We start from the raw sequence: 23765 nt of genomic DNA, 5'->3' as shown, positions 1-23765 counted from the left end.
ACCCTGGCAGGATATGGGGTACTGTGGGTCAGGAGTGAGAAGCAAGTCTGTTAATCATCTGGTAATCTTTACTGTAAATCTGTAAATCTTTACTGCCCGTGGCTCTTCTCTGGACTCTCTCAAGCTTCTCCACATCCTTTTTGAATTGTGGGGCCCAAAACTGGACTCAGTACTTCAGCTGCGGCCTCACCAAGGCCAAATACAACGGGAGAATGACGTCCTGGGATTTGCTTGAGAAGCATCTGTGGATGCAAGCCAGTGTTTTGGTTGTGTTACTAGCTATGGTATCACATTGAAGACTCATGTTAATCTTGTGGTCAATCCTGACCCCCAAGTCCTTCTCGTCCATAGTGCTAGCCAGCGTAGCACTGCTGAGCCTATAAGCATGCTGCAGGTTTTTCCTCTCAGTGGAGAACTTTGCATTTTTTTGTTGTTAAACACCATCAGGTTCTCATCCATCCATTTCCTGCACCTGTCCAGGTTTGCCTGGATTACCCCCCTGTCCTCAGATGTGGATGCTTTACCCCAAAGTTTGGTGTCATCGGCGAACTTGGCCAGTCCACTTGTGACACCAATGTCCACATCATTGATGAAGATGTTAAATAGTGTAGGCCCCAGGACAGAGTCTTGAGGGACCCCACTGGTCACAGGGCACCACAACGATTGACTTCCATCAACCACCACCCGCTGGGTCCTACCACGGAGCCAATTCCCCAGCCAGTGGATCGTGGTGGACCCAAGGCCACAGTTTTGCCAAAAGGTGATCAAGGGATACCAGATGGAAGGCTTTTTTGAAGTCAAGATATATGACATCAATCTCTTCTCCCTTGTCCAGGTGATAGGTCACCTGGTCATAAAAGGTAATGAGATTGGTCAAGCAAGACCTACCTGCAACAAACCCATGCTGGCTATCCCTCAGGATGTTGGTGTCGGCCAGTCCATTAGGGATGGCCTCTTAGATAATCTTTTCTAAGACCTTCCCCAGGATAGAGGTCAGGCTGATGGGCCTGTAGTTTGTGGGATCCACTTTCCTCCCTTTCCTGAAGATAGGCTCATTGGTTTCTGCTCCAGAGAGCAGCTAAGATCAAAGGAAGTTTAAGATCCCATTCCGTACCTGTTTGATTTACCTCCTTCCTTAATGACTCCTTAATTGTCCTATTCATCTGCTCTACCTGCCCAGATGCTTGAGGGTGGTGAGGGATGTGCCACTGCTGCCTGATGCCTAAGGCTTGCAGCAGCTGTTCAACAACAGCCCCAGTGAAATGGGGACCTCGGTCTGAGTCAATAATTTTACGGGCTCCAAACCTGCATATTACTTCTGTCCACAGCTTTTTTGCTGCGGCTTCAGCAGTGTGGGTACGCATGGGGAATGCTTCGACCCATCCACTGAAGGAATCTATGATCACCAGCAGATACTCATTTCCCCTGGCTGTGTGGGGAAGCTTATCAACATAATCCATTTGGATTCATTGCCATGGGCCCACTATCTTCTGATGGAGAAGTAGCCCCATGTCCTTTGGTTTTGCTCCCTCCCTTGCACAGCGTAAGCAGTTCTGCACCCACTCCTTGACATCTTTAGACATCCCTGGCCAGTAAGCAATCTCCTGCACCCTGGCTGTAGTGACTTTGGGTGCTTCATGTCTGAGCCTATGACAGGCATTAATAATTTCCTCTCTGTAATCTAGGGGTGGCACCCATCTAACCTCCCCAGTTCCCTGATGAACAGCATCCTCCTCCTGAATTTTCCTGTTTTGGTGGCTTGAGGACCGGGTATGTATTGCTGAGATATCCTCCTTATGCCCCTTTCTTTGCTGCAGCATATGCTAATTGGTTCATTTTGGCTTCTAAGGTGTCAGCCTTTTGATGACCCTTAATATGATGAATGCATAGTGAGGATGGATATCTTTGAATTCATTCCCAAATTGCCTGCCAATCAGTCCTTTGAGAATTTCCCTTGCCATTAGTGGTATGCCAATTAGCTTTGTTCCAATTGTATACCCAACATAGCAGAGCATTAGCAGACGTTTGAATCAGTGTAGATCCATAGTTTCCCTTCAGGTGGGTTATGCTGTTCAAGGCGTTCCCTATGGCTGTCACTTCAGCAGCTTGTGCTGAATACCCCGGTGGGAAGGGCCCCCCGATCTGCCACACAAGCGCATTGGCCAGATCCAGGATCCAGCCTTCCCAGTTGAACAGGGGGGCTGGCTCCCAGAATCAACTGTTCAGTGGAGCCCTCTTGTTGAACTCCATCTATAGTGATCTCTTGGGGTCCCTTTGGGAACTGGATATATGCAGTTACCCCCTTACACACAACTCTGGCTGTTTCCTGCCCCGTGAAGGACCGGAATATAATCTGATTGGTTTCAAACTGCTTCAGGTCCCATTTTCTTCCAAATACATTTAGTGCAGCTCCGGTATCCAGGAGTGCACTGGTATGCCCTTGGGTTCTCACTGTAATGGGTATTCTGGGTCTCCCTCCTGGATCCCAATCTAGGATCCCCAACTTTTCCCATGAGCCTGGGCTTTGCTCATGGGTCCTGCCATGGGGGCCTCATTAGTGCCCTTCAGGGACCGGTGCTGAGGCTGCAATTCTTTTAGACAGGGAAGGTGCTGCTCCTGCTGCGCTCAGCTCTGCCATCCTGACAAGCAGCTTGGCCAGAGGCTTCCCATTCCACTTTTTTTGGGTTCCCCGTGCTGCATTAAATGCTGCCTGAATCCCATTGTCCCCCTCTCTTTCCCTTGTTACTCTTGAGTTAACCCAGTGCGGGCTGGGGCATTGATTTGGACCCCCCACCCCTCCTGTCAGATTTGGGGTACGCGCTCTCATTGTAGTAAGTAACCACATAACTCAGTGTGCCATTGGGCTTTTCTTTGAACTGGGTGGCTGCAATTGCCCCCCGTTGTTGTCCAACTAATCACTCTGCATCCTGAGCCTGGGCTAGGACTTTCCTCAGAGCATAATTCTGGGCTTCTCAGAGTGGCCCCATTAGCCCAATGATAGACTGGTGCATGCCATCCTGCACCTCTTTCCAAAACCCCGGGGAGTTATCTGCATCTCTTATATCATGTCTCCAGTGGCCTGCCCTGTTGAGAGGCAGCACCAACCCTGACAGCAGCGCCAACATGACACACCGGATTACATAGTCCCTCACAGGCTCCCCAGGGGTCTGGTGACTTGCCCCAAATTGTCCCTTAAACATTTTTCTCCCTAGATTAATTCCCAAATCCATTACACTCTGGGGAATAGTGTCTACCCGAAAGCCACTCTCAGGGCTCATTGCTGCCTGAACCTCTGGGGTGGCACAAGCCCTTCATAAGCAGTGCCATTCACAGGTACTCAGGGTTTCACACTCCACTACATTCAGGGATTTCTGCAACCACTGTCTCAAATTCCTAATGTTAGCAGATCACAGGGTCTTACCCAGGGCACCTAGATCAGCTTCACTAAGGGGAACTGTCACTTGTATGGTCTCCCTAGGGTTGCCTTCTGCATCCCAAGTAACCGAGGTCCATGTGATTGCACTCACCTCAGGTACCAGGGTGCTCTCCTTTTCAGACTTAGGGTCTTTAGAGAAGGGAACCCCTGTGTCCTCTGGGTCTTCCCACATCTCCCCACCCCAAATCCCTCCCAGATCAAAGGGGATGTCTGGATCCCAGGCTTGGTCTCCTCGGATGACAGCTGCTAATTGCAGGCTGAGCTCCTGGAGCTCCTTTTTCAAGCAGCTAATGGTATTTAGACAGGGGCCATGGTTTACTTTGGCTCCCTTCTCAGCTTTGTCTTTAGCCATTGTCTTTACCAAATTTTGCAAGGCTCCTGGCTAGCCTTTTCTTGGTCCAATAATTCCAATTGTCGGGCATTGTCTTGATTTATCTTTCTCAATTGCTCATTCTCGTTTTCCAAATTCTGGGACAACGCCTTTAGAGTCTGATTACTGGTTTCCAATTGGACGCATTTATCTTTTAGAATTTGGATTTGCTCCTCCCTTTCCTCAACTTCAGAGGCTTGCTGAGCTTTTTCCTCAACTGCTGTTTTTACAGCATGCTACAGTAGCCAGACCAAGCCGAGGGTCTCTCACAAAGGCAGCATTTTTCAACTTGGTCCTCCATGTCCCCTGTGGAGAAGCCTGGGGTGCACACATCCACCCTCCATGGACTGGGTCCAACCTTCGGGGGGGAATTTCCTCCCTCCGTACCCACCTAGCCTCTTGGTCTCCTACTTTAGGGGCCCTTTTCCTAAACAGGGACATTTTCCTCACCGTACTTGAAGCCTTACCCCCAAACTACAAAACAAAACAAAACAAAACAAACACACACTTCGGAGCCCTCCCGCTCCCCAGGGACACTTTCCAGACAATGACAACCAAATGAAACAAAACAAACAGTTCTCGAGAGTCCGTTTCCTTGAGCCCTCACACTCCCAACTCTTCACAGGAATTCCTCACCAATTATCACTCCCTCACAGATGTGGCCCTCCCCTGTCCTGCAGATCAGGCATATAACCAAAGCTCACCCCCTTGGGTGACTATAACCAAATGTCCACTCCTTTGTGGATGTGGGTTCTATGAGGAGACAATTACAAATCCCCAATCACCACAATGCATCAATAATCTTAGAATTTTACCTGTGTTCTCCACCAGATAATGTTGGCTACAAAGAACCAACTCACAGGATCTTCATAAAATTCTAGTTTATTGGATGGATGCAAAAGTTAGACCATAAACCTTGGTGCTGATCCCCTCAAACACACACACATTCATGCACACACACACTCAGTAGTTAGTTATGAACACTAAGCACCGGTGTCAAGATATACCTATCCCCAAGCACTGGAGTCCACCGTCAAAGGCCATTTGAGGCTTCTTTCAGTGCAATGTTGGTTCAGAAGGGGGTTGCTGGCTGGTCCTCCTGGCTGGACAGGCAGGGTGCTGGTCAGGTCAAAGAGGGAGCCATTGGGGGTCATTCCTGCCTTTTACCCCCCTTTGGCAGGCTTTGGTGACTCCCCAATTCTCAGGCTTACCCAATCCAGGGGTCATTGACCACGAGGGATGTCCCTCTTGGTAGGTGCTGAATGGCAGCTGTGAGCCCCAGGGGTCACGTCTGCAGGTATGTGAGGTCTTGGGAGTCCATTGATGAATTTTGATTGATTCACTGCTGTGATGAATAGAGCTCTGGAAGTGGTTGAGCCGGGGGTATTTCAGCCTCAAAGGTCTGTTTCCGGCATTGATTAGTTCAAACCGGGGCTTCTGTACCTTTAACAGTGAAGTTTCAGGGAGTTCCTGGCTCTGTATTGATTCTTTCCTCTCCTTAGTCTGTGGTATGTAGGTGTTAATTGCCACTTGTTAACTTGCTTATCCAGACTAGCTACTGTGTTACACTATCAACCACGATTTATTCAGGGACCCGCTCCATACAGAAATTCCTGCCCTTGCTAACATTGTTACATGGTACAACTTATTTTTAAACTTAAAATACATTGGTAAAAGCATCTACAAGCTCTATTTTCACTACATGTACACCTTATATAAAAATAATAACGTAATAAAAGAAAAAGAGAGAGGAAGGAAGAAAAGCTAGAAAAGAGAAAGCATCCCCAAAAGGGGGCAACTACTGCAAAAGGGGCTTTTGCCATATGGAGGAGCTTCACATTTGAGGGGTGGGGCCGGGGGGGGGGCAGGCAAAAAGGTTTCTTGCTACAACAGCACAGGCCAGGTATGCATTTGGCAATCCTCAAATCCCAGGACACTATGCACTTTCCTTTTCTATATCATATGTATAGATTCCTCTCCCTGAGGGCTGGGGGATCGTCCTTGTCTGGGCACAGCCTCAGGGGTAGGAACAACTTAACTCAGAGGAAAAAAAAACAAACAAATAACTGCAGCTATGCAATGTCTTTGCCTTTCACAGCAGTGTAATGCTATATGTACAGCTTGGGGTTCTTCCCCCTTACTTGATAAGGTCCTAAATCAATTAGTCAGCACTCTTTCCCTCATACAACATCAGCTCAAGTGTAAAAGAAAAAAAGAAACAACATTCGTTCATGTCGACTGGCTTGTGGCTGCTTCCTCCTTCCCACACTCTATTATCCACTACTGGAGAATGCCAGTGAAAACACCCTCCGGTCCCCCCATCCATCCACCCCATTCCCGGTATTTACATAGCTGGGGCTTCAGGCTAGGTTAGTGGAGTTAGCCTGCTTTCCTAGTCTGCCTTCTGTCCCCGCTGGTGTGGCCACTCCACCAGAAATAGGGCATCGGGTGTGGGGAATGCCAATCAGAAAGGACCAGAGATTGATAAAGTGGTGTTGTTGACTGATAAAGCATTCTTGTTGTTGTGTAAATCAAGACAGAAACTCAAGCAATAATTAAGAGGAACATCATGTGAATTAAACCATGCATTATTGGTTATCACTCAGAAAGTCTCAATTTTGATTGTATTACCTTGTGAAGTAAGAGGAGCTTATCAATATCTACTGAGCCAGAACATATCAATAAGGTGATTAAAATCCAGGAAAAAAAAATATTTCCTGAAGAGTTGTTCTTGGAAGATCAAGGGAAGCACTGAGGCAAAACAAAAGTAAATCAGGAGGAGACACCTATCAAAGTCCATATGAACATAAACATGAGTCAATTGAAAAGAAATAACCTAATATTTTAAAAGCCTTAGCCTGTCTGTCTGTAATACTTTATTCATGCTCTGATTGGTTGTCTGAAACAAGTGCTCCAAGAGTGTTTCGGAGAGAAGGCGGTGGCAGCGTCACGGTGGAGCGCTGCCATGACGGCAGGGATGGAGCGGGGCCTCTGTCCCTGCCTGCCCCTCCCCCGACAGCCCATCATTCTTGATGGGCAATTTGCTAGTTTACTATAATAATTAATCAAAGGTAGACATTTCACACAGTCACATGCCTGATACATAGGAGCCTGCTTAAAATCCATCTTTCCTTTCCTCAGGATCCTGAACTCAATCATCTCATGGTCACTGTTGCCCCACCTGCCATCCACTACTACATCCCCCAACAAGTCTTCCCTGTTTCTGAGCAGCAGGTCAAGAAGAGCATGGCCCCTAGTTAACTACTCCAGCATTTGCACCAAGCAGTTGTCCTCAACACTCTCCAAAAACATCCTGAATTGCCTGCACACTGCTGTGTTGCCCTCGTAGCAGAAGTGAGGGTAATTGAAGTCCTCCATGAAAACCAGAGCCAATGACCAGGAAACTTCTGCAAGCTGTTTGAAGAAAGCCTCATCCACCACTTCCTCCTGGCCTGGTGGTCTATGGCAGACAGCCACCACACATCGCCCTTGTTGCTCTCTTCTCTGATCCTAACCCAGAGACTCTCAACAGGCCTGTCTCCAGTTTCATACTGGAGCTCTGAGCAATCATACTGCTCTTTTACACACATCACATCCCCTCCCCCTTTTCTCCCCTGCCTGTCCTTCATGAACAGCTGGTGCCCGTTCATGACCGTGCTCCAGTCATGCAAGTTCCCACCAAGCCTCTGTTATTCCAGTCATATCAGAGGTAATGACTGTGCAAGGACGTTCTGCTCTTCCTGCTTGTTTCCCAGGCTTTGTGTATTTGTGTGCAGGCACCCTAGGTGACTAGTTGATTGCCCTTCTTTCTCAGGAAGTATGATAACACCTCCCCTGTTGCCCCCTCCTGCTTGCTCTTCCCCCACGTGCTCCACTTCCCCACTGACCTCAGGGCTTTGATCTCCATCCCCGTGACCCTAGTTTAAAGCCCTCCCCACTAGGTTAGTGAGCCTGTCTGTGAAGATGCTGTTCCCTCTCCTTGTCAGGTGGATCCCACCTCTTCCCAGAATTCCTTTTTTTTGGAATATCATCCTATGGTCAAAGAAGCCAAATCACTGCTGGCAACCCCACCTGTGCATCCAGGTGTTGATCTGCAGGATGCCCCTTCCCCTGCCCAGGCCCTCTCCCTTCTGGTTACCATTAACTGGAATTTTCTATCCTGTGGTAATCTTTCATTCTTACGTGTGAGTAAGTTTTCCTCTGACTGTTCCTTTTCCCCCAGGCTATATTTATTCAATTTTATTAGCTAACTTCCCAATTTCTTTGAAGCCAGGAACGTATTTTTTCATCTTCTCCTTTTCAACATGTGCAAGTCTCAACCACAGTCCAACCTAAGCTCCCACATTTTAGCTAAGCACAAATATCAAAATTTGGCCTGACGCCTGTGAGTCCCAACAGTAGACAGCAGCTTCCTGTGCATGATGCTGTCGCCTTCAGAGAAGCCCAGGTCGGGGCTGGGGCTGGGCTGTGCCAATGCTTCTGCTTGGGACCAGCTCCTCAGGGTCCTCGCTAGAGGGTCTTGCCCCTCTGCTGCCCCTCTTCTCAGGCCCTTTGCTTAGGCATTGGGGCAGCAAAGGCCGAGGGAGTGGGAATGTTTGCACTGCGCCTCATCTCTTGCAGAGTCATTATGGAGCAGGCAGCCCCTGCCCCTGGGCCTGCTGGCAGCCTGCTTGGCCCTGCTGGCTACGACCCTGACCCTGGGAGTCTGCTGTGAGTAGGGCCCAGCTGCATGGCAGGGAGCAGGGGGTGGGGTAGATGGGCATGGGTGCAGGTAGCATGGGGCACAGAGGGGCTGCCTGGGAAGAGGTGTGATCCCCACCCCCCCACCCTCTGGGAAGGGCAGATGGGTGAGGGGGCAGGTCCCTGAGCCAAAGAAGAGCCATAGTGACCCTGGAGATGTGCCCAGGGGTTACTTGCCGCAGGGCGTCGTCTGTGCACATGCTTGTGCACGTGCAAAAGCAAGCACAGGACCTACAACAGTAGTGAAACACATCTAAGATGGCCCTGGCCAGCACACAAACCTCCAAGGACACAGGTACCCCGGAGCGGGGCAGGGTGGGGAGTGGGACACCCCCAGGGCTGGCAGTTTGGGCAAGACAGCCTTTCCCCTCCAGTGACTGCTGGGCCTAGGTCTCATGAAGGGGTTTTGGGGGCATTGCTGAGGGAGGTAACCTCAGTTAATGGCCTGGCTCACCTGGACCCTCCATCCCCTCCTTCCCCTGCTGCCCCATGGCTTGGGCACTGCCTGAATCCCTCCGTGTCCACACCAAGGCTGGGCTGTGGGCAGAGTTCAAGGCTCCTGGAAGGGCCACGTTTTTGGATCTCCCTAGCACCCCAGCACCAGCTTGTGGCCCTGGTACCTGACAGGTGCGGGGTGAGCTGCTGCCTGTGTCCAGACTGCAGCCTGGAGAGACCTGGGTGCTGCACCGCGGGAAGTGCCTGTTCCTCTCCAAGGAGGAGAAAGCCTGGGGGGGGAAAGCAAAGAAGCTTATAAACAGAAATCCTCCTGGCTCCTTGCCTTTTGATACTAGGGCCACATGACTGGGCCTGGGGGACAGCAGGAAGGCAGTGACTGATGGAGGTGGAGATTAGCAATCTGTCTGGGAGTGAGATGCTGGGAGTAGGACAGGGCAGGGTAGGGTGGAGTGGGGTAGTCTTCCCTGGGGACATTTCCCTGGGGCTGGACAGAGCCAAAGCATGGAGGAGGCGGTTCCACACTGGCCACTACTTTAGCCTGTCTCTGCCACCACCGGGCCCTGGCTTCAGTGGGGGGGATCCAGCCCAGCTTTCTAGCTCACTGAGACGCGGGTTTCTTGCAGGTAGGTCTTGCTTGACCAATCTCATTTCCTTCTACAACCAGGTGACCTATCACCTGGACAAGGGAGAAGAGATTGATGTCATATATCTTGACTTCAAAAAAGCCTTCGATCTGGTATCCCATGATCACCATCTGGGCAACTGGCCAATTGTCGCCTTGGGTCCTCCATGATCCACTGGCTGGAAAATTGGCTCCGTGGTCAAACCCAGAGGGTAGTAATTGATGGAAGTCACTCATCGTGGTGTCCTGTGACCAGTGGGGTCCCCCAGGGCTCTGTCCTTGGACCCATACTGTTCAATATCTTCATTAATGATGTGGACACTGGAGTCAGAAGCGGACTGGCCAAGTTCGCCGATGACACCAAATTTTGGGGCAAAGCATCCACACCAGAAGACAGGCAGGTGATCCAGGCTGACCTGGACAGGCTCAGCAAGTGGGCGGACAAGAATCTGATGGTGTTCAACGCCGATAAATGCAAGGTTCTCCACCTTGGGAAAAAAAACCCGCAGCATCCTTATAGGCTCGGCAGTGCTATGTTGGCTAGCACTATGGAAGAAAGAGACTTGGGGGTCATCATTGACCACAAGATGAACATGAGCCTGCAATGCGATGCTGCGGCTAGTAAAGCGACCAAAACGCTGTCTTGCATCCATAGATGCTTCTCAAGCAAATCCCGGGACGTCATTCTCCCCCTGTACTCGGCCTTAGTGAGGCCGCAGCTGGAATACTGCGTCCAGTTTTGGACTCCACAATTCAAAAAGGATGTGGAGAAGCTTGAGAGAGTCCAGAGAAGAGCCACGCGCATGATCAGAGGTCAGGGAAGCAGACCCTGCGATGACAGGCTGAGAGCCCTGGGGCCTCAGGATAAGATTTAGCCTGGATAAGATTTAGCAGGCTCAGGGGTGATCTGGTGGCCACCTATAAGTTTATCAGGGTTGACCACCAGTATCTGGGGGAACATCTGTTCACCAGAGTGCCCCAAGGGATGACAAGGTTGAATGGTCGCAAACTACTTCAAAACCGTTTCAGGCTGGACATAAGGAAGAATTTCTTTACTGTCCAAGCCCCCAAGGTCTGGAATAGCCTGCCACCGGAGGTGGTGCAAGCACCTTCATTGAACACCTTCAAGATGAAACTGGATGCTTATCTTGCTGGGATCCTATGACCCCAGCTGACGTCCTGCCCTTTGGGCGGGGGGCTGGACTCGATGATCTTCCGAGGTCCCTTCCAGCCCGAATGTCTATGAAATCTACGAAATCTGCACTGTGCTTGCATCCTCCAGGGTGTTCACAGCCCTTCCTAGCATCGTGTCATCCATAACTTACTCCTGAAGCTTTCTGTGCCAGTGTCCAGATGTGAATGGACATGATGAGCAGCCCCAGGCCCAGGACAGACCCCTGTGTGGCTCTGTTCGAAGCCTTCTGCCAGCCTGACATAGACCTGGTCAGTACTACCGACCCCTTTGCTGGCGGTGAAGGAGCCAGTTGTCTGCCCACCCTGTAGTAGCTTTGTGCAGACCACGCTTCTCCCCTTGATTTATGTGGAGGCCATGCAGGACCTTGTCCAAAGCCTTGCTGAAGTGAAGACACATGACACCCACAGCAGGCCCTTCATCCACCCCTGCACTTACTCTGCCATAGCAGGAGCTCAAGCTTGTTGGACACAATTTGTTCATAGTAAACCCACGCTGGCTGCTGGGAACCAGCCTTTCTTCCTTGACATGCTTGCACATGGCCTTCCTTAGCATCTGCACCTCTAGCTTCCTGGGGATCAAGGTGAGGGTGATGGGTCTATAATTCCCAGATCCCCTCTTGTCTTTTCCAGAGAAGGGCTCCACATTGCCTTTGTCCTGTCCTCTGGACCCCACTTGTATCCCACAACTTTGTCAGTGTCATTACCAAGGGCTCCAAGGTCCCCTTTGCCCACCCCTTCCATGCCCTGGGGTGCAGTTCCTGAGGTCCTGTTGGCCTGAGTTCACACAGACCCATCCAATGCTGTCTAGGAAGGGGCTTGGAGGGGCGATCTCTCATTGTAAACCAAGTCTGTGGTTGGAAGAGAGGCCAGAAGAGCTTTAGGGTCCAAAAGACCCTTCCTGTGGGCTGGAGCAGTACCAGCTGGATCCTACCTGCCTCCTCTGCCTGGTGGGTCGCGGTCCATCCAGAGGGGACCTTGGAGAGCTGTGGGTCTCATGCATGCTGGTGGTGAGACACAGAGCTGCCCACAGTGCAGATGGCTCTTTTTTGCAGGACTGCTGGAGCAAGCACAGGAAATGTCGAGGAATCAGTGAGAAGCAGAAGTGGCCTTGATCACAGATGGAGGTGGCCCAGTCTCAGTCCTGAAGACAACAGAGACCAGGTCAACCACAATGTACTATAGGGGGAAGAGGAAGTCACTAGGGATTTTTTACTGACTCTGCCCCCAGGCAAGAACTAGGTAGAAGTTTTCAAACTGACAAAGGGAAGTTCTTTCCCCCCCATTGGGTCATTAATGTGTGGGACTCATGGCCACTAGATGTGGTGAGAGCTGAGAGTGCAGCCAGACTCACCAGGGGACTGGACGTGTCCTTGGAGGAAAAGTGCACCAGTTGCTATTGAGGAGGAGAGTGAGGGGCATGTCCTTTGAATCAGGGCTTCATAGACCTTCAGTGCTGGAGGCTACAAGGGAGAAAGGAACAGGGGAAAACCCTGCTCAGAAGCAGTCACTCTCCTTCTAGCCTCTGCTCCCTGCTGCTGTGTGAGAAAGGAGATGGGGCAAGAAAGACGTGGGGTCTGACCCAGTCCGTGGCAGCTCTTCTCTGCTTATGGTCTTCTGAGGCTGGGAGGAGACTCTTACAAAAAGAGCTATAAAGTACTCTGAGATCCTGTATGGTGCTGATCCCTATGTCTGGCCAGAGGATTTGGCTCCAGTGACCCATGGCAGGGGAAGGGGATGTAGACACTAGACCAGCAGAAGGAGAAGCATGGGGACTGCATAAAGGAAGCTAAAAATGTTGTGGTAACATCCATGGCTGGCAGGGCTAGACACCAGCAGAAGGGATGGGCCCTGTGCTCTCCCACACTCCTAAAGGGGGCTTAGAAACTGGTGCGGGTTGGGGAAAGAGCTCCCAGGAGCTAGAAAGCCTGGCTGCAGGGAGCGGCTGATGGTGTCCAGCTGTGGAGGGAAGGGAAGATCTAGATATTTGAACACAGTCCTGGCCCCTGGGGACAGGGTCTCTGCAGCACAGCATGCTTTGGTCCCACAGGCCTGGGGACAAGGCACAGGGGGTACAAGCTGGTGCTGGGTGTTATTGGTTTGGGACTGGCTCCTGGAGTTGTTCTCTCTGGCATAGGGGCTGGCACAAGCCATGCCAGGAAAGGTCTGCCTGGCCTGGATACCTCTGTCACCAGCCCAGCTGAGATGGCTCTCGATGGCAGGGCAGGGGTAGGGCCTGCAAGGAGTTTTTGGACACAAGATGGTTCTGCATGGAGGGCCCTGACACGGACATGGAGACCCCCATCATTGCAGCCTGTGTGCTGTTGACAAGGTACAAGCCCAGCCAAGGTGTGACGCTGGCTGTCTGCTTCACAGATTGTTGCTGCTGGGTCTTGCTCTCTGGGAGGAGAAAGCCCATCAGACTGAGCCGACTGGCGTGGTCCGGGGCTGGAGTCAGCAGAGGGGTTGCAGGAAGAGCTGCGCTCTGGAGCTCAGGTCTTGTTGCCCAAGGGGCTGTGGGTTCACCCTGGTACCTAGGGAAGCCCCAGCCCTGCCAGCAGCTTCTCGGGCCTGGGGTGAATGAGCATGGCCTCCCAGATGCTCTTGGCCCCCTGACTTTCCCTTCCAGCCCCCACCAGGCATGTCTGTACCAGGGAGGGCAGGGCCATGGCCCCTCATCCAGCCTACTTTGGCCACCCCCGCCTGTGGTCAAGACCGCTTCTGCTTCTCACTGATTCTCCAACACTTCCTGTGCTTGCTCCAGCAGTCCTGCACGGAGGAGCCATCTGTACCGTGAGCAGCTCTGTGCCTCACCGCCGGCATGTACGAGACCCTACAGTTCTCCAAGGTCCCCTCTGGAAGGACCCCGACCCACCAGGCAGAGGAGGCAGGTAGGATCCAGCTCCCCTCCCCACGCAGACCTGGCCCAGCCCCACACCCTGACCAGCCCCTGTGTCTGCAGCCCCTGCAGCCCCAGGCAAGGCTGACGGCATCTATGATAACCCCTACCTGAGCCCGGTGGCTGAGGGGCTGGCGGGGCCCGGGGCCCAGCAGTGCAGAGGTGAGTGCAAAGCCAGCAGGAGCCTGAAGCAGAGCTCGCAGCCCATTCACATGTGAGAAGATCAACAGTGCTGGGAGAAGTTCATGGGGGAGCACAGACGGGCAGCTCTGGCTGTATAGGGAGAGGTCTGAGGGGTGGACTCTGCTTGTTGTGCCCAAGATACAAGGCAGAGTGGGGGTGTGGCTGCATCAGGCTCTGGGGCTTTGCTGGAGGACACATGGACCAGGAAGGGATTTTCCCATTGCCTCTGAGGGAGGCTTAAAAATGGGCTGCAGCCCAAGCTGGGGCTGAGGACGGGGCTGTGCAGATGCTCCTGCTGGGACCAGCCCCGCAGGGTCCTGGCTAGAGGGTCTTGCCCCTGCACTCAGGCTCAGCCCGAGGCTGCGCTGGGGCGGGTTTGGAGAGAGGATCTTGTTCCTCCCCAGCCCCTCCCTGCCCTGGCAGAGCCACTTGCTGGCAGTGCTGGGGTGGGAGGGGCTTGGCACTGGGACAGTGTGGGCTGTGGGTGCTGGTCCCATGGTACCTCATCTCTTGCAGAGCCCCGGCGGAGTGTGTTGCCCCTGCCCCTAGGCCTGCTGGCAGCCTGCCTGGCCCTGCTGGTCACCACCATCACCCTGGGGGTCTTCTGTGAGTAGGGCCCTGCTGGGCTGGCAGGGAGTGGGGGGGGGTGGCAAGGGAAGGAGATGGGCAGGGATGTGGGTAGTGGTAGGGGACACTTGGGCTGCCTGGGCCTGGGGGGAAGAGCATGAACCCGCACAGAAGCAGGGGAGCTGGGGGGAGGGAACAGGTCCCCAAGCCACGGAGAAGTCCCCAGGGGTGACCTGCACCAGTACTTGTCTGTGGAGACCCAGTGCCCTTGGGATGGGGCATGCAGAGGGGCCCTGGCTTGCACCCTGGTGTCCAGCTGGCTCCAGTGCCCAGCTGCCTGCAGGTGCCTGCCAAGCTCCTGCCAGCCCATGCACCAAGGCATGGCTGCAGTGCCAAGCTGGGGGTGCCAGGTCCTGCCCTGGCACTGACAGCCCCACTCCTGCAGACTGGCAGAAGGAGCAGCTGCTGGGACTGGCAGATGTGGCATTGGTGCAGGCTCAGGAGCAACTGCAGCCAGCCCGAGAGGAGCTGGTGCAGGCACGACAGGAGTGGAACCGCAGCCAGGAAGAGCTGCAGGAAGCCAAAGCGAATCTGCTGTTGGCGCAGGGGAAGATCCAGAACCTGCAGCAGCAGCTGAACACAGCTGTGAGAGCTCTGGCCACCGCACGGCCCTCCCAGGTCAGAGGTATCTGAGGGCAGGGCAGGGAGGGAAGCAGGGCACCCCTAGACCTTGCAGTTGAGGCAGGACAGCTCTTCCTCCCCGCCATGGGGAGTGGGCAGGGGCATTGCTGCGGGAAGGAAGCCTGGCATCCTGGCCTGGCTTCCTTGGACCTTCCATTCTCCTCGTGGCCTGGGCACTGCCTGGTTCCCATTGTGACCCTCCCAGGGCTGGGCTGTGGGCAGAGCCGACAGCTTCTGGGAGGATGCACACCCCTGGGGCTCCGTAGCACCCCCAGCAGCAGCCTGTGGCTCTGGCACTGGCTCTGGCAGGGGCGCAGGTGTCAGCAGCTTCCTGTGCTCAGACTGCTGCCCGGAGACTTGGGTGCTGTATCGTGGGAAGTGCCTGTTCCTCTCCAAGGAGGAGAAGACCTGGGAACAAAGCAAAGGCGAGTGTGAACAACAGTCCTCCCAACTCCTCATCCCTCGGGACTGGGACCGCACGACAATGCCGGTACGGGGCCGAGGGGTCTGGGGTGCAGCAGGAAGACAGTTCCTGGTGGAGGTGGGGATCAGAAAACCTGCCTGGGAGTGAGATGCTGGGGGCAGGGCAGGGCAGGACAGGCTCCCTGCAGGCATTTCAAGGGGGCTGGGCAGAAGCAATTCTGCAGAGGGGCTGGTGCTGTGCTGGCTGTCATGTTGGCTCATCTCTGTTGCCTCTGGTCCCCAGCTGCAGTGGGACCTGCAAGGGGCTGCGCCAGGAGCAGCTGCAGCTGATGTTGGTGCCCTCAATGTGTGAAGCCACCCCGGGGGGGGGGGGGGTACTTGTGGGAGCTGTGGGGGCTGTTGCCACTGACAGCCCTGCTCCTTTGTTCCCCTCCTGCTTCCCATCCATGGGGAAGTCCCATGGCCCCAGCTGCCCCATGCCCTCCAGCTCTGGGCCAGGTCTGGGTCTGTTTCCAAATGGTTGCTCCCTCCCTAGAGCTTTCTCACAAATGTGGATACCTCGTACTGGATTGGTCTGCGGCAATATGGGGACAGTCGCGGCTGGAGGTGGATCGATGGGACTCTGCACCCAGAGTGAGCTGCGCTCCGGTTCCTTGGCATGGGAGCCCCATTCAGCTCCTGTCACTCTGTTGTGTGGGGAGGGGGTCAGGGCAGGGGCTGCACTCAGTGGGAGGACAGGATCTGTGCAGTGTGGGCAGGGGAGGCTGCCAGGAGCCTTGATCCCAGGCTGTGCCTGTGCCAGGAGCTGCCTGTATGGACTGGGCTTGGCTCTGGCAGCCCTGCTGTGGCCTGGCTATGATCAAGGGGCTGCTCAATGGCCCCATGGGCTGGAGGAGTGGGGTCAGACCCAGGCAGGGCGCTGCATGGGTCAGACAGGCTGGAATGGGGCCTGAGCTGTGGCTGCAGTAAGATGGGTGGGGACTTGCAGGGGCTGGGATGGTCTGGGGTCCTTACCTGGCCTCTTTCTTTGAAGAGGTGAGAAACTTCAAGGTTATGGTTCTTATGGAGCAATTAAAGGCGGCAGGATAGAGAGAGCAGGCTGGTATGGTGATAAATGCCACTGGATCTGTGAGAAGCTGGATGGCTGCCCCATGTGAACTTCAGAGACCATCCCCAGAGTATGAAGACAGAAGGATCTGTCGGTACGACAGCGTGTGCCAGTGCTGGGCGTCTTTGCTGCACCCTTTTGCTCAGGGACTCCTGTGCCCTTCTCCTCCCCTGTCCTGGGAAAAGGGGGTGCGCTCTGCCTCTCAGCAGCCCAAGGTCACCTTGCCCCTTGCCTTCCAGCTCCTGCTGCTCCAGCATGACTGCACCTCGTGCGCTTCCCTCAGTGTTCCCAGGACTCAGCATTTCCTGCTCTCCTGGCCTGGCCCTGCCTGGATGCCCTTGCCCAGCCACCTCCAACACCTTCATCCTGCCCGTCCCACAGCCCAGACCCAGGTGGGCTTCTTCACACAGCTGCAGCACACTGCAGACTCCTCTTGAGTCTGGGATCTCCCAAGATGACCAGGTCCTTCTCCATAGCACTGCCTCCAGCCGTGACTTGCCCACTCTGTGCCTGTGTTCATGATCCTTCCTCCTGAGAACAGTGCGGTGCACTTGTCCACACTCAATTGCATCCTGTCAGCTCCAGCCCAGGTTTCCAGTCTTCTGAGATGCATCTGCACTGCGCTTGCACCCTTCAGGGTGTTCACAGCCCTTCCCAGCATTGTGTCATCTGCAACTTGCTCCAGAAGCTTTCTGTGCCAGTGTCCAGAGCATGAATGGACATGTTAAGCAGCCCCAGGGCCAGGACAGCCTCCTCTGGGGCTCTGCTCAAAGTCTTCTGCCAACCGGACATGGGCCCAGTCAGAATGACTGACTCTTTCACTGGCGGATGTGGAGCCAGTTGTCTTCCCACTGTATAGTAGGTTTGTGCAGCCTATGCATCTCCAGTTGATTTAGAAGGAGGTCAAGCAGGACTTAGTCCAAAGCCTTGCTGAAGTGCAGACACATGACCCCCATGACAAGCCCTTTGTCTACCCCTGCATTTCAGTTACTCTGTCATAGCAAGAGATCAATTTTGTTGGACATGATTTGTTTGCTGTAAGCCTATGCTGGCTGTTTGGGACCAGTGTTTGTTCCTCCACGTACTTGCAAACTGCTTTCCTTAGTATCTGCTCTGGTAATCTCCTGGGGATTGAGGTGAGGGTGACTGTTTCCTTTTGGTTGCTCTTGTGGTTTGGAGTGAGATTAATTGATTAATGAGACCATTCCAGGCATTACTCGATAGCTGCATTAGCATACACAAGAGCAAGGACTTACTGGTACTAATGAAGACAATGCTTATGCAACCTTGGGATCAGGAGGAGCAGGTCTGCTGCCCAGGTCTCTCTGCTTCCTGGGGACTCTCATTGAGTTTTGTTTTTTTTCTTCTGAGCTTCAGGAAACGTCAGTTTGTCACTTGCCCCAGTAATATTTATGGGTGGTTAATTTGACATGCTAATAATTGATCTCTGATAGGTTTATTTAAATGTCTTTGTTTCACTGGGAGTTTTGGAATTGGATGGAAGCAGATTTCAGTGGTCCTGAGAAAGGTGTCAAGGGGTCAATTTAGCTAAGGCTCCTTATTTTTAGGTGTCTGACCCTGGTCTGTCAATCATCTGATAATCTTTACTGCAATCAAGATCATATTCATTAATTGCAATATATATTTTTTGTGATAGCAGAAGGACAGATTTCTTATCTCCTTTATGGCTTGCCTTTTGGCCCTTGCTCAAATACCAACTAACTGTTGGCACTTGTACACATCACGGTTGTCATGATGTACACATAACAAAAATGTCATTTCTGTGGCTTACTAGCATCACACATTACATGTGTGGGGGCTTTGGATGAGTTTGCATAGTTGCAAACTAAACTACATCTGGATTGTAGCTGTCAGACCTCCAGCCATTAACTCAGGGAACCATTGGATTGGGCTGGGTACTGCCTCTGAGCCCCATGCCATAATGTGATGGAAAAATTGAAATGGTGGGTTTCAATTAAAAACCTACCATTTCAATCTAGGAGGCATAGAATAAAACCCCTGTCATGTGTACAAGCGCTGCGTGGCCTGAAAGGGTGGCTTCACTCTTTCCACCCTCAAGGCTGCCTTTGTGTCTAGAACCTTTTGAACATGTTAGCAAAAATATAGCAGAACATTATAGCAGAATAAGTATTAATCTACTTGCTCACCTGTGTTTTTATTGTTTTTGGATGCAATTGTAATGCAGAGTATTTAGGAGTCAGGCCCTTGGCTTGCTTTTCAGTCACATTTCTGCATCTTTGACTCAAGTTCCCTGAAAATAGCCAAGTCTGACATCCACACTTTCCCTGCAATTTGGTTATGATTTGAATAGCTTATGTTTGATGGAGTTATAGTGCTGTTGGTCACCCATAGCTCATGCTGCAGAAGCCTGTATCTGGCTCCACTGACTGCTCTTTAATTTCCCAGGTCCCCTCTTGATTTTTTGAGAAATGCCCCCCCCCCCCCACAATTACCCTTCTCCCATCCTCTGGAACCACACCTGTATCCCATGACTCTCAATGTTGTGGCTAAGGGCCCTGAGTTCCACTCTGCCCAGCTCTTCAGTGCCCTGGGGTGCAGGTCCTAAGACCCCGCTGACCGGTTCTTGAAGACTCATCAGATGCTGTCTAGGAAGGGCTTGGTGGGTGTGGCAGGACACTGTGGGTGCTGCCACTTTAAGGGGGTTGATACCAGAGGGCTGCTGGTATCATCTGGAGGTAAGGGAGGAGCTGTAAGGGATGGTCAGGAGGCTCCTAGGCATGACCTAAAACTGCACCCTGCTGGGAGTGGGTGGCCTGGTGGGGCTCTCAGTGGCACGGGAGCCCCCAGGAAATGCCAGGCCAGTTGCCACCCCGTTGAAAGGTGGGTCCCTGTGACAGAGTCAGGCCATAGATTTAAACCTGTCTTGACATCCCCCAACTGGTCCATGCTGGGGCCAGGACTGGAAGGGTTGAAAGGCCGGGGCCCGCTGCGAGGAATGCCCAAGAGCCGAAGGCCTGGGGCTCCGACTAGCCTGCAGGCGGGCCAGGGCCAGTAGCCAAAGGTCCCGGGGGTCCACACCCGTAAGGGGGAAGCAGCTCAGGGAGCTATGTTGCCCAGTATGATGATGAAATAGGATGCCTGAATGGTGGGATCCAGGTGGGGTTCAAATGGCAGGGTTTTGGGGCCCAGTGTGAGGCCAGTGATGTTGACAACATCTGGATGCCATCTGCGAGTCTCGGGCTGTGATGTAGGGGAGGAACGGAGCTGCAGATAGCACCCCCTGGCATTGGGGCAAGAAATGGGCAGCCTCCCACTTCATTAACATCAATCAATTAATTAACAGCAAGGTGTGGTGGGTGAGAAGGTGGGTGGTTAGCCTAGAAACAGGTGGGTGGGCCACAGGAAAATCATCCCCGAGAAGGCCCCCTGTTACAGTGGGGTGATCTTTCAATGTGGACCAAGTCCATAGCTGGGAGCGGGGACAGACGAGCACTTGGTGCAGCTTCAGCTGAGTCCTGACAGCCACAGAGACCAGATCCCCCTGCAATGCACTGTGATTGAAGAGGAAGTCACTGGAGACCTATTACTGACTCTCTCTCCCCAGGCAAGAACTGGGGGCACAGAAGGAAGGAAACCAGCAGGCAGAAAGTTTCAACTGACAAAGGGAAGTTCTGTTTCCCCCAGTGTGTCATTCACTTGTGGAGCTCGTGGCCACCAGACGTGGTGGGAGCTGAGTGTGCAGTCAGGTTCCCCAGGGGCTGGACGTGTCCTTTGAGGAAAGGGGCATCAGCTGTTGGCAAAGACCTGGCACGGTCATCAGGTGTGTGCACTGGAGACAGAGCTAAGGGAGAATTGGAGGGTCCCAAGCTGCTTGGGCTGGGGGGCCAAAGAAAGACATTTCCATTTCAAGGAAAAACTTGTAAGAGGTGAGACTGAAGTGTCTGAGAAGAGACAGAGACACTGAGCACGTGGGAGTTGTGCTGTGCTATAGGTGAGGGCTGTACTGTATGGGACAAGGATCTGGGCGCCCAAGGGGGAGAAGGAGGTGCATGTTCACTTATAAAAACCCAGGTAGAGAGAAGGCCTGTGGGATCTCCACTCCAATGCCTAAGATAACCTGCCCATCCCCCCACAAGGACTCTCTGAGCCCTGGGCTGTGAGGAGGTGCTCTGCCTTCAGGATGATGTGAGACGTATGCAAGGCTTTTTGTTGGCTTTGTGGCTTCTTCTACTGCAGTTTAAGTTGGACGAAGTTGTGTGAGTTGTCGCCACATCTCACTTTACTGTGTATCAGCTTAGGGGAAGTTTTCTGTTGTTCTCGGTCATGGGCTTCAAGTTGCAGATTGCTGTGCTCCGTGCATGCTCTGTCCAGAGAACAGACTGTTCTTGTTCAAGTATCTATGAATTCAGTGCCACGGCCTAAAGCAGTGGTTCTCAAATGCTGACAGATCGCATACCACCAATTTAAAACAATACAGCCTTAAGTACTACCAGACTAAAAACAATTTTTTTAATGGGGGGGGGGGAGGAAGTGCAAAATTATCTGTCCAGAGATGCTTTTGGGCATGTCTTTAGTGGGCGGGGTGAACTTTCTTGACAGAGCATAGTATTGGGGGGGGGAGGGGGGGATACCCTCACTGTGCAGTAGTGTCTCCTCATGTCTAGCCTGAATCTACTCTCCGTCAACTTATGGCCGTTGTTCCTTGTTACTCCTGGTAGTGCTCGGGGGGGAGGGGAAGGGACTCTCTCCCATTGCCTGTCAGCCCCCCTGACTAGTTTGTGAATGGCCATTAGATCCCCCTCAGCCTTCTCAACATAGCAACTAGGACTCCTGGGTTCTTTCCCCACGTTGGGGGTAAGTGCACTCTGGGGGGTTAAAACTGTGGGGCTGGAAGCCTGGATACCTGCGTGCTCTCTCCCAGCTCTGGGAAGGCAGTGGAGTCTGGCCTATAAAGTACAGATAAACCTCATGCTCTGTGTGGATACAACGCCCCCACCCTCTGGCTGGGCAGCCTAGTTGTACAACAGGATGCCTGGGTCCCAAACTCTGTGTGCCTCTCCACTGGGCCGGGGGGCAGGATGCTGTACATCTCCTGCCCCAGCCAGGCCAGGGGCAAGCAAACAACGTGGGGGTTGGGGAGGACATTTATTGATGGGTGGGTGGGAGTGGGGCTAGGGATACTGGTGTGGGAGTGAGAACCAGTACCCAGCTGTGTGTGCAATTGTGCTTCCCCCTTCTGTGTGTATGTGCATGTGCCCCACTAACCCCTAAGCCTGTTTGTCCTTCCGGTTGTGTGCATGTGTGTTCCATGCATACGTGTGCCTGTACCTATGCCCCCCTAGCCCACGTGCACATGTTCACCATGCACCCCATAACCTGTGCCCACTCATGCTCTCCGCATCTGCCCCCCAGGTGAACCAACCATGCCGGTGCAGCGCTTCAGCTCAGTGGGCAACACCCAGGCACTGACATCTCTGATGGTCATCATGCACCTGCTGGAGGCCCTCTTCACATGCATCACCTTCAGCCTGGTGGCTAGCCATGGGGGCCGGTGGGGTGGCAATGGTGAGTGGTGCGTATTCTCATGGTGCTTCTGTTTTGCCGTGACAGTTGTGGTGCTGCTGGTGGAGTTTTTGGGGCTCCAGCACCGCATGCCCATCTCCTGGAAGAACTTCCCCGAGGTCACTGGCTACGTGGCCACTGTGCCTGGGCTACTCAAGGTGGTGGAGACCATCATTGCCTGCATCATCTTTGCCTTCATCAACAACCCAGTGCCTTATGATTGGCATGAGGCCCTGAAGTGGTGCCTTGCCGTGTACTGTATCTGCTTCATCCTTTCACTGGCTGTGCTGTGCATCAGGGAATGCACCATCTGGATGCCTTGTGCCTTCAACAAGTTCCTCAGTGGATACGTGCTCCTGGCTGTGCTCCTCTACGCCACTGTCACCATCCTCTGGCCCCTCTACAACTTCAACAGAAAGCACGGAAAGCCCAAGTGGCCCAAGTACTGCCAGGATCACACCTTCTGCAGCTGGGACAACCTGGTGGTCATCGCCATGCTCACAGCCATCAACCTGCTGGTCTACCTGGCTGACCTAGTCTACTCTGCTTCATCTTCATCCAAGCCTAGGTGCTTGCTCTCCTTGGAGGAAAGGACAGGGAGAGGGTTGAGTTGCCTGTGTGGCAGAAATGCCACCGTTGGTGCCCCTCTCCAGAGACCTGTCTCAGCCAGCCTGGGAGGCTGGTGTTTCATTCCTCAGGGTGGGGATCTCCCACCTGGTCTACATGACAAAAGCCTGGCGCCTGGGAGGTGATGCTCTGGTCACCTGGGCAGGGGGGAAAGACCCGGCCCTGCGCGGGCCCAGGTAGCCAGGGATGCGGGGGAGATTGGTCGGCTTGTGGCCAGTATTGGCAGCTTCGATTGGACTGGGCTGCTGAGGTCAGAGAGGTGATTTAAGGGCTCGGTCCAAGAAGAAGGGGGGCAGCCATTAGCCATTAGCCATGCGGTCATCCAGGTGAATCTGAGCCTGGCTCTCTCCTCATCACCGCATGCTCCAAGAGTGCCCTGCCTCCAGAGGATACAACAACTACCTCTGGACGATGAGAGTGAGTAAGCTACTAAAGATCCGATTAGATATTTAGCTTCAGTAACTCAGATGCGTTTAAACGGCTACCTCAGCCACCCTGGTTTGCTCTATGGGATTCCTCTGATATTCCTGTAAGATTTCTATTATACTGCTCTGCCTTTTACCCTGTTTCCTCCCTACCCCTGTAATCAATAAAGTTCTCCTTTGTGACCCGTGTGGGAGACTTATTGAGGGGTGGGTCTAAATTATGCCAAGGAGGCCCCTTAGGTCTGTGGACTAAGGGAGACTTTCCTATTAGGCCCCTGACTTGGGGAAGTGCCCCAAGTGCCTGTATTGGGTCTAGGACCCATTGGACGATCAGGCCTGTGTTCTCCAAGGTGCGCAGAGCCAGAAGTGAGTCCAGAGCCTTGGATGGTGGCAGCGGGACCCCAGGCTAGCGGGTGTGCTCCAGGGAAGGGGTCGGCCGGACGGGAGGCACCCCAGGGAGGTACTCGGAGCCTGGAAGGTGGTCAGGCGCAGG

General features: G+C 53.3%; 2 protein-coding genes across 2 annotated transcripts; both read left to right on the top strand.

The window, feature by feature from the left end:
* Nucleotides 1-13580: 13580 nt before the first annotated feature.
* Nucleotides 13581-18338, top strand: LOC106738643 (C-type lectin domain family 12 member B). The gene is made up of 8 exons (XM_014595282.3): nucleotides 13581-13706; nucleotides 13778-13876; nucleotides 14414-14503; nucleotides 14910-15149; nucleotides 15487-15635; nucleotides 16104-16201; nucleotides 16602-16770; nucleotides 16916-18338. Exons 1-7 carry the CDS (start codon nucleotides 13637-13639, stop codon nucleotides 16723-16725), a joined length of 870 nt encoding a protein of 289 aa, XP_014450768.1. The 5' UTR covers nucleotides 13581-13636; the 3' UTR covers nucleotides 16726-16770; nucleotides 16916-18338.
* Nucleotides 18339-18915: 577 nt separating this feature from the next.
* Nucleotides 18916-23538, top strand: LOC102559666 (myeloid-associated differentiation marker homolog). The gene is made up of 2 exons (XM_059725395.1): nucleotides 18916-20478; nucleotides 22071-23538. The coding sequence occupies exon 2, from the start codon at nucleotides 22082-22084 to the stop codon at nucleotides 22970-22972; it is 891 nt and encodes a 296-aa protein (XP_059581378.1). The 5' UTR covers nucleotides 18916-20478; nucleotides 22071-22081; the 3' UTR covers nucleotides 22973-23538.
* Nucleotides 23539-23765: the final 227 nt, after the last annotated feature.

The sequence above is a fragment of the Alligator mississippiensis genome, chromosome 3 (genome assembly GCF_030867095.1).
Source record: "Alligator mississippiensis isolate rAllMis1 chromosome 3, rAllMis1, whole genome shotgun sequence".
Taxonomy (NCBI): domain Eukaryota; kingdom Metazoa; phylum Chordata; order Crocodylia; family Alligatoridae; genus Alligator; species Alligator mississippiensis.
The sequence above is the reverse complement of the archived record's forward strand: the minus strand, read 5'-3'. Positions and strand labels throughout refer to the sequence as shown.

Bases quoted from the DNA above. Each gene is read 5' to 3' on its own strand.
- LOC102559666 (XM_059725395.1), top strand. From the start codon at position 22,082: ATGCCGGTGCAGCGCTTCAGCTCAGTGGGCAACACCCAGGCACTGACA.
- LOC106738643 (XM_014595282.3), top strand. From the start codon at position 13,637: ATGTACGAGACCCTACAGTTCTCCAAGGTCCCCTCTGGAAGGACCCCG. The intron at 13,877-14,413 runs GTGAGTGCAAAG...CATCTCTTGCAG, and splicing joins CGGGGCCCAGCAGTGCAGAG to AGCCCCGGCGGAGTGTGTTG. The intron at 14,504-14,909 runs GTGAGTAGGGCC...CCACTCCTGCAG, and splicing joins CATCACCCTGGGGGTCTTCT to ACTGGCAGAAGGAGCAGCTG.